The 15198-nt window shown below is 34.5% G+C and overlaps 1 protein-coding gene and 1 long non-coding RNA gene across 2 annotated transcripts; one reads left to right on the top strand and one right to left on the bottom strand.

Moving 5' to 3' along the window:
- Nucleotides 1-844: 844 nt before the first annotated feature.
- Nucleotides 845-2764, bottom strand: LOC135135016 (uncharacterized). Its single transcript, XR_010281421.1, has 2 exons — nt 1402-2764; nt 845-1331 (listed from the first exon to the last, which is right to left on the bottom strand). It is a non-coding gene; the product is annotated as an uncharacterized LOC135135016 (long non-coding RNA).
- A 2987-nt stretch (nt 2765-5751) lies between these two features.
- Nucleotides 5752-8520, top strand: LOC135135015 (uncharacterized protein K02A2.6-like). The gene is made up of 2 exons (XM_064063953.1): nt 5752-8313; nt 8369-8520. Exons 1-2 carry the CDS (start codon nt 5967-5969, stop codon nt 8437-8439), a joined length of 2418 nt encoding a protein of 805 aa, XP_063920023.1. The 5' UTR covers nt 5752-5966; the 3' UTR covers nt 8440-8520.
- The last annotated feature ends 6678 nt before the right edge of the window (nt 8521-15198 follow it).

Below are 15198 nucleotides of genomic sequence, written 5' to 3'. Positions count from 1 at the left end.
AACTTCCCGCCTTAAAAATTTGACCTTGAAACAGTTTGAAAGGCCCGCGAAAAATTTAAAAATTCAAAGTTTGGCCTTGGCTATGATCGTCTAACAAATAAGAACCTACGTTGTGTGTTTTTTTTTGTTTTTGAAAAATGGCGGGAAGACGTTCTTTCATACAAGTGCATACACTGTCGAGAGCGCAAGAAATAATAGACAAAAATTGTTTTGGAGGGGGGGAAACGGCACCACCCTCACAGGGGGAAAGACGCTGCGAAGAATTGACCAGTAAAGTGAATGACGCGCGAAATTTGAACTCAGTTCATAACACGAGACCCGTATTTCAGTTCCCCGTGTAATCCTTATGGGTGAAATCGAGGCGTCACTTTAACGCTTAAATTGTACCATTAAAGTAATTTTCTTATATATCCCACTACCTGTACCATTAAGACTGATATTTTTACTGTTGATCTTGATACCAAACATGAACGGAACCGGTAGTATTTAATAAATATTTAAATTCAACTTTTACCACTACATTTGCCTCGAACGTATGTCGTACAGTGGTTCATACTGCCATTGACTTCCCCCTCCACATAAATGGCTTTGATTTTCAGGTGCTACAGATACGGCTGTGAATTTAAAATAATACATAAAGGAGATCTCATATTTGCAAATGTTTTCCATCAATTGCCAAATTTTGATTTAAGAATCATCATCAATCCCAAGCTTTTTACTTTTCACACATTTTTGCTAGAAAAGGAAAAACTTAGCATTCCTGATTAAACCTTTCATGTACAAGTAAAAATCACTCTCATTTTAGTACGAATTGGGTCTGAAACACCCATTAAAAAAAAAAATCACAATTTAAAGAACAATTTATTTCAAAACAAAAAAAAAGTATTTTACAATAAAAAATTGCACTTCCTAATGCAAAATCTGATTCACTTTTGGTGAAAAACTGACCCACAAACTGTTTTCTTGATGGGCCATTAAAATAGTCCTCGGACACTAATAGTTCTTCGACACTGTGAAGTAGATTTTCTTCAGATCTTTCTAGTTCAGGGCCCAATAGCAAAAGCAGTGCTTCGCTCCTATCAGTTTGTCCTAAGCTTTCATGAAGTTGTACCTCAACATTAGCTGTTTTTAGGCTGACTTGGGGATTAAAAGAATTTTCAGAGACAACAGCTCGGACCTCAGCTGATTCACTTTTCTTCAGATGTACGTCTCAAGCACGCAAATTATTGGTCCACAATACATTATAACGTCCGTGTAGGGCAGGTGTAGCCATATGATGATATACAAATGCACCTCTTGGGGTTTCACATGTTGCCTCTCTTAAGGAATATCTATGCATAATAAAACAAAATACGTCATAATTTTACTTGACACAGAATTTATCAATATACATTAACTTACCATAATCTTCTCGCATTCTAGCTCGAATAAACTCTTCAAGCACATTTAATTCAGTATACCAATTGACTTTCGCTACATTATTTGACTGTAAAGAATTTTCTCCAACAAAAAAAAATGGCAATTGCCCCTATTGTTAACACATGTCTTTCTGTCATTATTAATAACAAATACAAAAAAAACCAGTCCACAGATACATACAACCCAATGTGAATCAATATCACAGAACTAATATATCATCCAAAAATTGTGATTATGATTGTTTGTTGTGAAAATACGAAATCAACTGTCATATTTTGGGGATTTTCACGATCTAAACGTCACTAGTACCGCAAAATATTCGCGTTCTTTTTCTTTCCCAAGTGTTTCTGGATTTTCCGTTTCACTCATGCGCAAGACGTTAGAAACGATGTACGTTACTTCGATGGATAGCGTTGTTTTTAATTTGCAATATATCTTTAACAGAAGCTTTTTATATAGTTAAACCTTTAGCAACAGGAAGATAATTGTACAGTCTTTATCGCTTGTAGCATGAACTAGTTAAGATTTCTACCTATGCGGCGTATTTTGTCTGTAAAATCAAGCTCCCATAAGAAACCCATAGTAGAATTTTTGAATTATGAACTGCCGCGCATTCTAAATTCTAACCTTACTTTACTGGTCAATTACCCCTCAGCGCAAAAACCCCCTTTGGTTTTATTCCCGGACGACATATTATTACATTTCAAACACCTTAAGATATGTGAAAGAAACACACAAGCGAATTGACTGAAAGAAAAACACTCGCGAATTGACTGAAAGAAAAGCACTCGCGAATTGACCGACATACACACACGAAAAACGAACAAACGGAAATTCTGTACATCTGTTTGGAATCAATGCAAATATTTGAATATCACAAATTTAGTAAAACAAAGCAAAAGCTGAATCAAGTAACTGGATGCAAATACACAAGTTATTACAGGCGTGTGGCGGCCGATCTCCTTTTCCTTTTTTTTTTTGTTACGGCAGTTAACAGGAGCACAAGAAAAGTACCCCTGGAGCGTTGTAGCATAAGCGGAGTCTGAGCTACCGGTCTGGAACTGTTCTCCCCCCGCGACGGTGATTCTATCTATCGCAAAGCCTACCCCACACGCATATCCCATGACGAACTTTGCCCTGCGGAACTAGGCCATTACGGTCGTCCAACCCGCAAAGATCTCGACTATTGGGCCAAATCGAGAAATTCACAACGTCGGCGGCCGCCCCCTGAATCTATCCAAACCTGTGGACTTGTACAGGTGGCGCGATAAATCTCGCCAGCTCGACTAGGAACCAAACCTCGCTTCTGCCACGTTTTCTGTGTCATTTAACCTCAATTCCATTTTAAAACATTTATCAATCTCTTATAACTCTGATGTTAACAACAACTGAACAAGTGTTAAAGTTTCAAAGAGCAATAAACAACATTTAAATTCGCCATACAATCTTGTGAAATCTTAAACAACAAATAATTCTTATGTGGGATTAAAGTTGGACATCAAATAATTTATATGATAGAAAACATTCATCAACAAAGTATTTACAAAACAAAACTTAGCAAGGATTTATGAGACGAAAGATCTGGTGTGAAATAAACTTGTACAAATAGAAATGTTATGTGAGGTTAGAACTGTAGAACATGAAATTTACGTTCAATTAAATTTATACAACAAATAAAATTACTGAGGTTAAAATTGTGAGATTAAAGAAATATTGTATGATGTGAAAATTTGCAGAGTTAACAAAATTTACATGAGATTAATTTTTGCCACACTTTATCAACGGTTCAAACAAAGAGTTTACATTATGCCAAATTATATCATGATCTAAATGATTGGTTACTTCAAAAATAATTTACTTTGAGAAGTTAAAATACTACGAACTGGTTACCCCAACAAAACACATAATAAACAAATACAAAAATATCCAATCATCGCTCCGAGGGAAAAAGCGTCTCGGTGATGTAAATATCCAAAATCGTTGCGAGGAAAAAGCGTCTCGGTAATGTAAATTTTCTGTAGCGTTGGGGGCATGCCTTAATTAATTAATCAATCTGGCGTTGCGAAACATGCCCCGATGAATTAATCGTGATAACGATGATAACCACCTAAGGGGAGAAAATATCATAACCCCCCGCCAGTCCGCAGTATAATGAACTTGTTTAACTGCCGTAAATGAACTATTAGCAATCTTGTGTGAAGAATTTAGAAGTGTTATAATGTAACACTTACGTATATGCATCCAGAGACCTATTCGTAATTAAACACAAGGTGTTTTTCCTGACTAAGTGAATTTCATGAAATCTTCTAGAAAATGGTTAATTTAAATAATCCTGATTGTTAAATTGTGTTTGCACTAGCTGACTATTAAGAAAAACTAGCTTGATTGGTGAATTTACAAACAAAGAAACAGATTCACAACACGTGTTCGCGTCCGACCGGAAGTCTGCAATTTTCGATTAAAAGGGCGCAAGAATTTACCGCGCGGGTTGGGGACAACTGTATCATTATGAAAAATACGTTTGATCGTCGTTAAACAAAGGCTTCCTCCCGTTTTATTAACTACCAAACCAACTAATTTAAACCTAGCGCTTACCACGTGGTCACACACACACAGCCACATTCGTAATGAATCTACCATGCGGTTTTTCTACCAACCCTCTAACTGAAATTACCCTAGCGCTACGTGCTGCCACCTACTCAAAGATCATGCAAACTAACTCCTAAGCGCTACGTGCATTAGACCATCCATGCATATTTGGTTGCCTATGTTTAAGGATTTCCTTTTTGTGATTGAACTCTTTTTTTTTTCAAATTAAAATTATTCAAATGTGATTTCGCGCCGTTGTCAATTAATTCAGCGCGAAAAGTTTGATTTAAATTCGGTCACCACACTACCTACGTCAAAAACAAAACAAGGGACCCCCAAGATTCTTTCAAACTACTTCAAAAACAAAACAAAAGAGGTTCCCGAGATTCCTTCAAAACAAAAAAGGTCCCCGAGATTCTTTCAAATTAGGTACTTCAAAAACTAGACACAAGAGGCCCCCAAGATTCTTTCGAATTACTTCAAAAACAAAACAAAAGATGTCCCCGAGATTCTTGAAAACTACCAAATACTAGGGGTCTCCAAGATTCTTTCATACAACATACTCCAAAAATCAAGCAAAAGTGGTCCCTGAGATTCTTTCAAATTGCTTCAGAACCAAAGCAAAAAGGATCCTCGTGATTCTTTGAAGCTATTGCAAAAACCAGACGCAAGAGGTTCCCGAGATTCTTTCAAATTACTTCAGAAACAAGACGAGAGAACCACAAGATTCTTTCAAACTACTTCAAAAACAAGACACAAGTTGTCCCTGATATTATTTCAAATTGCTTTAAAAAGAATTCACAAAAAGATCCCGTAGATTCTTTCAAATTGCTTCAAAGACAAGACGTTACGGGCAGGGACAGATTCGGCCATCTGGAAATCAGGAATTTTCCAGCGGAGTCAGTAGCCGTAATACCACAGAGCACTGGTGAACGAATCCAAATTTTATATACTGCCGGTTCCAATTTTTCCCACGCTGGTTCAGCAGGTCCGATCTACCCCTGTTCATATGACTCTTCTAAATTACTTCAAAAACTAGACATATGAAGTGCTTGAGACTCTTTCTTTCTAATTATGTATTTAATAAACAAAACAAAAAGGTCTCCGAGAATTCTTTCAAACTACTTCAAAAACAAAACACAAGTGGTCCCTGAGATTCTTTCAAACTACTTCAAAAACAAAACAAAAGGGGTTCCCGAGATTTTTTGAAACTACTTCAAAAACCTGACATTAGGGGTCCCCGTGATTCTTTCAAATTACTTCAAAATCAAATCAAAAGGTCTCCTCGTGATTTCTAAATTGTCCCCTCGTTGGAACACCGACTAACGACTGGCGATGACAATTAGCTTCATATTAGGATTTGGACTCGATTTTTTGAAGGTTAATATGAAATATACATATGTTGTTATAGCATCCACGTAATTCGTTTGTAAGTGAAAAATTATCAGACACAAAAATGCGATAATAGTCCTTGTTGGGACTTCTTAGGCGATCTGGCTTTTTAACATGGTACAGTCCTCATATTTTAGAATATCTTCAGTCCCTTAAAATTATTAAAATAGTTTTTGCATACGCACTATATGTATTGCCTTATTCGGAACGGTCAATGTTACAAGTGTTACTGGCATCCCTGCCGTTTAGTGAGAATTAGTTAAGTTGGCAATGACCAACATTAATGTACTGTGTATTTTGGTACTTGTAGAATGTTACACATGTTTAGTTATTAAAGTTATACTTACAACAAGCCTCTTTCTTATAACAAATGAAACATGGTGTCAGTGTGGGATTAATAATAATGGATTATTAGGAAAACGATCAGCCACCTAAACAAATACAACAGATGGATGTATCGTAAGTACAAGTTCCCAAATTGAGGTTAGGATAACCACGTGCAAATTCAAATACTGCAAATTCACAAAAATCCAAGTCATCTGAAGAAAGTAACAATAAATACTAACATGGCACAAGAAATGGGAATGTTTCGAAGGCCCCCAGAGTTGGATTTTTCAACAAACGTATCGTTCAAATGGGATTTATGGAAACAACAATTTGAACTTTTTCTAATGGCAATTTCGAAAGAGGACGAGACAGAAAAAAGGAAAATAGCGATCTTTCTCAACGTAGTAGGGGAAGAAGGAGTAAAAATTTACAATTCCTATAAATTAGGTGAGCAAGCAGACTTAACTCTCGCAATTGTTTTAAATAAGTTCGGAGACCATTGCAAACCGAGAAGAAATGTGATCTACGAGAGGTACTGTTTCCTGAAAATAAGACAAAAGGAAGGGCAGAGCTTTGATGCCTACGTAACTGAATTAAAAAATGCAGCGATGAAATGTGAGTATGGAAACCAACAAGACTCCATAATTAGAAATCAAATCATATTCAACGTAAGAGAAACACGTCTACAGGAACAACTAATTAACGAAAAAGATATTACGTTAGAGAAAACACTAGAAAAGTGCAGAAATGCCGAAATAAGTAAATTCCAAATCAACGAGTTTTCCAAGGGAAATCAGTATCCTATGGCAAATGTGTCAGCGATCAACAAGAAAAAACAACCAATGAAGCAGATGAAAACTGGGAAACCAACTACGAAAATAATTAATAACTGTAGAAATTGTGGACAAGTCAGTCACCCAGTAAACCAATGTCCAGCGTTCAATCAAAAATGTAGGAAATGTAAGAAACCGAACCACTTCGCCAAAGTATGCAGAAGTAAAACCAACAGCAACTATAGCGTCCATGAGGTGGAGAATGAGGAGGTTAATATGAGTAGTTTGCAAATTCTAAATATTAATATTGATGGAATCACTGCGGAAGAAAACACTTGGTACGAAGAAGTGGAAATTCAAGGTCAAAAATTAAATTGCAAAATTGACACTGGTGCTCAAGTATCAGTACTTCCGTATAATGACTTCAAATCACTGAACATGAAGAAGAAATTGCAGCCTACAAATGTCACACTAGTAGCGTATGGAAATAAAAACTTCAAAATTACTCCAGTTGGACAAGTAACACTGAAACTGAAAGTTGGAAATCAAATAGCAGAAGTTAATTTCGTCGTCGTTAACCCTAGTTCTGGTGCTATTCTTGGGTTACAAGATTGTCTAAAATTGCAATTAATTTCCAGATCAACCAAAGTAAATGAGCCACAGAAGTACATTCACGAGTTAACAATGGAAATGGTTACTGAAAAATACAAATCAATCTTCAATGGCATTGGAAAAATTCCAGGAACACATCACATCACTGTAAGCTCAGAAGTCAAGCCAGTAATTAATCCACCAAGACTGGTCCCTTTAAGTCTACATACAAGATTGAAAACAACTTTGGAAAAATTCAGCAAAGAAGGAATCGTCAGCAAAGTCAGCAAACCAACGAAATGGGTGAATAATTTGGTAATCATCGAGAAACCAAATGGTGAACTACGCCTGTGCCTTGATCCAAAAGATCTGAACACTGCAATTCAGAGGGAAATATATCAAATTCAAACACCGGAAACCATCATTGCACAACTAAGCAACAAAGAATATTTTTCCGTCTTCGACATGTGTCAAGGGTTTTGGCAAATTGTTTTGGATGAAGAAAGCTCCGAGTTATGTACGTTCAATACACTTTTTGGTCGATATAAATTCAATCGTCTTCCATTTGGTCTAAAATCCAGTCCAGAGGTATTCCAAAAGAAAAATGAAGAAATGTTTGGAGATATCCCAGGAGTACACGTGTACTTTGATGACATTATAATCTCAGATGGAAAGCAGAACCAAATTAAAGAAGAAACAAAAAATGATCAAGATCTAAAACAAATTTTACATTTTTATGAACATGGTTGGCCTAATAATGTTAAACAATATTCAAAGGTAGTTAAACATTTTTGGAAAATTAAACATGACATTACAGTTAATAATGGTATTATATATTTTAATGAACGAATTGTAGTTCCTCAATCGTTACAAAGTTATATGTTAAAAATTTTACACGAAACCCATCTAGGTATAGAAAAAACCAAAGCTAGAGCTAGAGAAGTATTGTATTGGTTAGGCATGTGTAAAGACATATATGAATATATATCAGGCTGTGAAATGTGTGAGAAGTTTAGTAGAAATCCGCAAAAGGAACCTCTTATGTCGTATGAATGTCCAACGCGACCATGGTTTCGAATTTCAGCTGATATAGCTTATTATGCTGGTAATGAGTATCTTGTTGTGATTGACTCATATAGTAAATGGATTGAATTGAAAAAGTTGAAATATAAAGATTCTCATGAGTTAATCAAGCATTTTAAAGAAATTTTTTCACGACAAGGTATTCCTGAAGTCCTTATTGCAGATAATATGCCATTTAACAGCTTTAATTTCAGAAATTTCGCGAATCAGTGGAATTTTAAAGTCATTACTACTAGCCCAAATTATCCGCAATCTAACGGACTAGCTGAGAAAGGTGTAGGAATAGTAAACAATTTGTTTCGAAAAAATACTGATATAGACTTAGCACTGTTAGAGTATAGGACAACACCAATTGTAAATTTAGGATTTTCACCAAGTCAGTTACTAAATAATAGACGTTTAAGATCAAAATTACCTGTCAATAACAAACTATTAAATACTGAAAACATAAACCCGAAATATGTACATGATAAATTAAAATCTAGTCAGATAAACCAAAAAAAGTACTATAATAGAAGTGCAAAAACATTGTCTTCATTTGAACCGGGTCAAAATGTGTATGTAAAGAATCATAACAATTGGGAAAAGGGAAAAGTAGAAGATAAGTACGACACACTGCGGTCTTATATTGTAAAAACTGAGCAAGGTCAAGTGTTTAGGAGAAATAGACGTCACCTTCGTGAATCGAAAAAGGAGTTTGTTCCGCGTGGTAATGTTGTCGATCCAATTTCTGATTCTGAAAATGAGACATGTACCCCTAGTATGAATAATTCGACCCCTTTTAAAACTGTGTCATCCCCAACAAAAATTAATAATGATGTAAATGTATGTTCAGGTAAGGAACCTGTAAGTCGACCTCACAGAAATAGAAATATGCCATCCAAATACAAAGATTACGAAGTGTACGGTGTTCCTTCAACCTTCAAATAGTTTTGTAATCTTAGTGAGGGGGGTGTTACAAGTGTTACTGGCATCCCTGCCGTTTAGTGAGAATTAGTTAAGTTGGCAATGACCAACATTAATGTACTGTGTATTTTGGTACTTGTAGAATGTTACACATGTTTAGTTATTAAAGTTATACTTACAACAAGCCTCTTTCTTATAACAAATGAAACAGTCAATAAATTTCTTTCTTCTGAATACCCACCCAGCAATTGGGACAGATCGATTCGAATCTCGCTCCATCTGTAGCTGAGCCAGGAAAGGAGACATATTCATGACTCGGATAATCCAGTAGTCAGAATAACCCGTCTTGCTTTACACACTTCCTTAAGCTATATTTCACTCTTCTTTCATACCGGTTGTTTGTCATAGCTTTGCTTTTGCTCACATTCTTTAATTCTCAGAATTTGCCATGTTTGTTTAATTTGTTAGTACTAAGTAGTTCAGGAAATTCTAAATGACACAGAGATACCGAGATTACTTTCATTTATAACTGTAGTAACTTTTTTTTACAGAAAGTGTTTTATGTTGTTGCGTTATAATTTCCCACGTGTTTCAAACACCGTAAGAAAAAAATAGCACAATAGGGAACTTCAAAGTTGCAGAAATCTAATCGTAGAAATAGTTGAAAAGGGAACTTTTTTATTCTATTCTCCAGTCTCGTATAGAGCAAAGACTTGTTTGTGAGCCAGGGTACAAAAATTTGTACTTGGTATAAAATAAGAGTAGGATTTCAAAATCGAGTCTAACTTGCCTCAGGGGACTGCGTATTTCGCTTTTTTTCGGCTTTCTTTGCTAATTTCTAGATGACAGTTGGTTTAGACCCAAGAAAATTAGGAGCGCTCTAGGATAATTACTTTTACGTGCACTCCAAATCTCTGGCTCTAATCTTAATCTATTTAATCTTTTATCACAGCATTTAGGTCAAGATGATTGTAAATCAAACTGTTGTAAACGCTGCGGCACTTTATTAAGTCTATACTACTAATACTAAAATAGTCGAGCAGACACAAATTATGAGGCGCTTAATTAACGTGTGAAAAATAAACTTACCATTCCTGTTGGTTAGAAGAACGTGTCTTAAAGTCGAACATACTTAGTTTCAGTAACATTTTGACACAAATGCAAACAGTCTTAGTGAAATTAATAAATATAGGAGTGATTATTTTAAAAAAGTCACAAAATTTTGTCCATTAGATATTTCTAATCGGAGTCTAGAAATTAGAAATGGGTTTCAAAAATTTTGGCATAAAAACAAAAATTAACTTTGACCACAAGACGCAATAATTATGTCGAAAATAATCACAATTAAAGCTAAACAGCATTTTATACGAGCTCTCACGTTCAGATGTTCATTTGTTCAATTTTTTTCAGAAAAATGTCAACTGACCAAAAAATTGCATTGTTGATCAACTATATGTATGCTGTCTAAGCCAAAATATTCCATTGTTAACGCTTTAGCAGTCGCTGAAACTTGAATAAATGAAGGTAGGAAATTTCACCTCTAATTACTTCATAATGAGGGCATTTTTCATAAAAATCCTTCCTGTCCATTCAACATTTCATATAACGCTGCGTCTAGCCTTCCGGTATCGACAAGTTCTGACGTCATCTGCAATGTATTTCGAAAGAACAGCCCCAGGGAGTTGCCGGAGTTACGCTGCACGTTTATGTAAGACCAAATACACTGTAGGGATACGAAATCTTGACAAACTGGGAGCCAATTACATAACCTGCAATCCTATAATCCAGAGCCACTCTTACGTGTTCGGTAATAACATAACCACCAGAAATGTGTAAAACCTATTTTTTTTTCAAGTTCATTGTGAGAATGCGGCGCCTTATTATTATTCCATTAGTCAGCAAATAATGTAAAGTGGTTTGTTTATAATTTCATGATAGCGAAATGGTCGGAGTTTTATTTATACACGGGACTTACCCAGGCCCTGTCACTGGGATCCACAGTTTTATGTCTCCTTGAAAGAACCGTAGATTGGCTACTTTTTTCATGACCGGAGCGAAGCTTGAACCCAGGTCAACGCAACGTCGATCGCTAAAACCATACTCGAGGCAGAGAAATATGCCACGAATCGTCCTCATTGGTTTTTTGGAGATTCTAAGGGACGTCTAAATTTTGAAAGTAAACTACAATCTTGTAAATTAAAAAAAAAAATAAATTATGCAAAAATATTCACGATTCCGATTAACGCTTATCAGTATTTGCTAAAGTGTTAGTATTACTGTTTATATTTTCCTTTAATCTGTGCAGCTTCGTAATCCAGGAAAACTCATTTTCTTGAACATGTAGTGTAGGTTGAACGTTTTAAAATTTTATTTGGTTTCCAAGGCAATTCCTTTTGTAACAAAAGTGATTTCTTTTGTAGTATAAATTTAATGAAAATGTCACTTTCTTGCTCCTCTTTAATATATCTCGGTTTTACATCTTGGTTCATTACGTAAGTAGTGTCTTTTTTCGTTTCTTTGGTTGTCTCGTTTCCTGGAATGCATGCAGTCATAAATAAAAAGCCGGGGTATTAAACAAGAAACGCAAATAGCTTACTTACCCATTAAAATAAAGAGCTCATTAAGCCTAATTTATTATTTATCAGTAAACGTTTTATCTTTGATCTATTGTTCATGTTGTGCTTTCGAAGCTTTTAAATAAAGTTCAAAGAAAATTCTTCAAAAGCGAAATCTATGATCAAGTTATCATTTTTGCATGAGAGGGAGGTCAAATAAATAGTCTTTTCATGACACAACGAATCATCCCGATCGCATCGTGCAAAATATATACAGGGCGAGTTACTAAACACACTCTCCTCGATATCTCTCTAAATCTCACTGATTATTAGAAAAAGGAAAAAAGTCGAAGACTAAAGTTGTACAGTTCTCTAAGAAGCACACACTAAAATTATTTTCAACTATACCGAGTGTTCTACACAGTTGAAATAAACACCCTGTATACAAACCGTTTACTAATGCGGCAAAAATACAGGGAGTTATTCTTTCGTATATACGGGTCGACAAAAGTAATATGAATTAATAAAGTAGGTATTATTTTGTCCGAAAATCATCCAAGGACAAAAAAATGTTAAAATAATCCAAGCAATAATTCCATGAATTTTTGCCACATGGTTGGGAAATACCCTGTATATTTACATGCTCTGAGTGACCTCCCAGGTTATTCCAATTTTCTTCATTCGCTTTTTGGTGGTATAAATACGTAAAATATGGTCTTAATATACAGAGTGCTTATAAAAAGTCCCTACAATTTTTAAATATCGATGTTTCAGTTTTTTAGCACATTATGTTTTTACTATTGCATCTTATTCTGTTTTTTGTTCCCTTTGTTTTTTGTTAACAACAAATGGAGCAAGTAGATGCAGTAATAAAATATAGGTCTTTGATTTGAAAGACTGAAACATCGATATTTGAAAATTGCGAGGTTTAATATATTTTTTATAAACAGTCTGTATATTAAAATCTGATTTAATTGATACCACTACAAAGCACGCTTATATCTCCATAAAATATCGCACCATAAATCTTAAAAATGATATAATTAGGATTTTTTGTTGTAAACCTTTGCATTGCTGAAAAAATCAATTAAATTGGAACAACGTGACATCACACTACAATTTCAAAAATAAGCGAATGAATGAGTTATCGAGGTGTGCTAAATCAAACAAAAACTTTTGCGAAATATGGTACTAATAAATTCTTAGTGTTCGAAAAAGAAAAATTTGTCTGAAGTTGTTTAGCAGAATTTTTCACGCCTCTGAAGCACAGTCAATAAAACAAGTTAATTTTTTTAGCTAAATTATAAAATTTGATTTCGAAAACTGTATTCTTGTCTTGCAATAACCCCATTTAGTTTTTAAAAAAAGGGGGTTATGTTATCAACGTTTTAGTAGCGACAGTTATTACCATTTTGAGTAGGTATAGGTGATTCCTACTAATTAGAACAGTACTATGATAATAGTAGAATTTTAGCAGAATGAGATAAGCTGTTTTTGATAATCAATAAAATATACTCAGTGACATGGAAATCAGAACACCCACTAATAAAATTTGAAGTGACTCAAAAACATAACGTTGTGCTGATGTCGGACCAAAATTTTTGAAAAATTCAGTTTGAAATGAAATTTCTTGAAAATTGTCATTTTTCATTTTATCAGTTCTGGAAAAATTATTGGAATTTTTGATGAAATAAAGCCTAAAGTTGTAATCTACAAGAACCAGGTGAAACCTATAAGAAAATGCCTTTGAGTAATTTCCGATTCGTGCTCGGAAAGCGCTGAAAAAATTCCACAGTGGAGGAGGGTATTGACAATTTGAGATTTTTGAAAAGTTGCTTAAAAATATTCAAAAAATTTTTGGGATATAAGTGTCGACAGCTTATTTGAAAAACAGAAAGTATTAATGCTCCCGGACTAAAATTTTCGAAAAATTTGGTTTGATAATGCATTTTTTTTGCCTCGAAAGTTGACAATTTTTCATTTGATTAATTCTGGTATAATTGCTGGAATTTTCGAAGAAATGGAAGCGAAAATAACTTCTACAAATCTAAATTCATAAAAAATGCCCTTGGCTAATTTTCGAAGTGTTCGAAGGACAAAAAATGTTGTTTTTTTATTTATTTTTTCGGTAGTGTCGGAGATTATCTTAATTATCGTAACAGGTACTAGCCCCGCCCACCCACCCTTTATTTTTGTAGAGTATGTCATTTGCTAAAATCAGTCTTATCTTGGCAAGCAAGTAGTACTGCGCATATGGCAGAAAAACTGATCGTTTACTTTTCTTACACTAATACACATGTATACAAAAAATTATTAAAATGTTCTTACTACTACTGGGTGTTCTGATTTCCATGTCACTTAGTATAAATTACTTCATTCTAAAATTTTTTGAAAGACTCTCTGTATACAATTCTAAAAAATATGAATGTAAAGTAGAGTCCATCAAAGAGTGAACCTTGACTTTACATAGTTTACAGCCCTGATCTTCTCTCCGATTGCTCACCTGAAAGGAACAAAGTTCTATGAACCAAATGTTTAGATGAAGACATTTTAAGTTATAATGGGCAACTCAAAAGCAAGCAGGCGTGGTAAATGATCACCATTGCAGTCCAGAGCAGTTTATTGGGGACTTCCTGTAAACACTTTTGGAAACAGAAAATCAGTGTTCACTATTTGGGGGCCTCTACTTTCCGAAGAAATAAAGAGGGTAAAGAAGCATATTATTTTTCATATTTGATTTAGGATGTATTTGGCGAAATTTTGAGACGACGTTATCACGTTTTTCTTGAGATTTAATAGACGAATTTTGGTTAGTTTTTCCTTGTGCAATATACATAAAATATTTTTAAAATTTCAAAACAGTCTGTTCGGTAGTTTGGGAGATGGGTTATAAAATCGTTAACAAACACAGACAGATGGATAGACGGAAACGGGGAACTACCTTCTCATAATTTACAAGCTATGAAACATTTAAAATTAACATAAATTAAAATATTTCTCTACCTTACGCAGAGAAACTAAAAATGTGCATATGTAAACTGCGGTGCAACTAATCTATTAATTGTCTCTAATCCATGTTGTAAATTTTTGTATTATATAAATTATCAACCCTTAGTAGAGTCACTTGTAATGACTGGGACTACTATACCTTATTATGAATGCTCAAAAAATCGTTAGATAAACACATTTTTAAATTTCTGGATAAAATACTTACAAATAAAATTACTCCACACGTTACATAGTACTTAACACATCGAGGTCAGTAACTTGGTACCTGCATACTGCATACCGCTGCAGTTTACATAGACCTTTTCTCGGTCCACAATACATCTTGTGTTATTAAAAAGTTCAATTACTGGGTAAACCCCCCCCCCTGTTATTCAATAATAAATAACACTGGTCAACAAAATTCAATTTTTTCTCTCTAACTTTGACATAATTGTAATGTTTTCGTTTAATTTGTCTCTGTGTTTGTAACAAAGGGCATAAACCTTACAACTTAGCTCAATTAAAAATAAAAATGCATGTTTGATGTTAAAAACAAAAAAGCAGGTAAAACAATT

This window comes from Zophobas morio, unplaced genomic scaffold (genome assembly GCF_036711695.1).
Source record: "Zophobas morio isolate AGI-343-1 ecotype UQ-CSIRO unplaced genomic scaffold, CSIRO_AGI_Zmor_V1 ptg000024l, whole genome shotgun sequence".
Lineage (NCBI taxonomy): Eukaryota > Metazoa > Arthropoda > Insecta > Coleoptera > Tenebrionidae > Zophobas > Zophobas morio.
The sequence above is the reverse complement of the archived record's forward strand: the minus strand, read 5'-3'. Positions and strand labels throughout refer to the sequence as shown.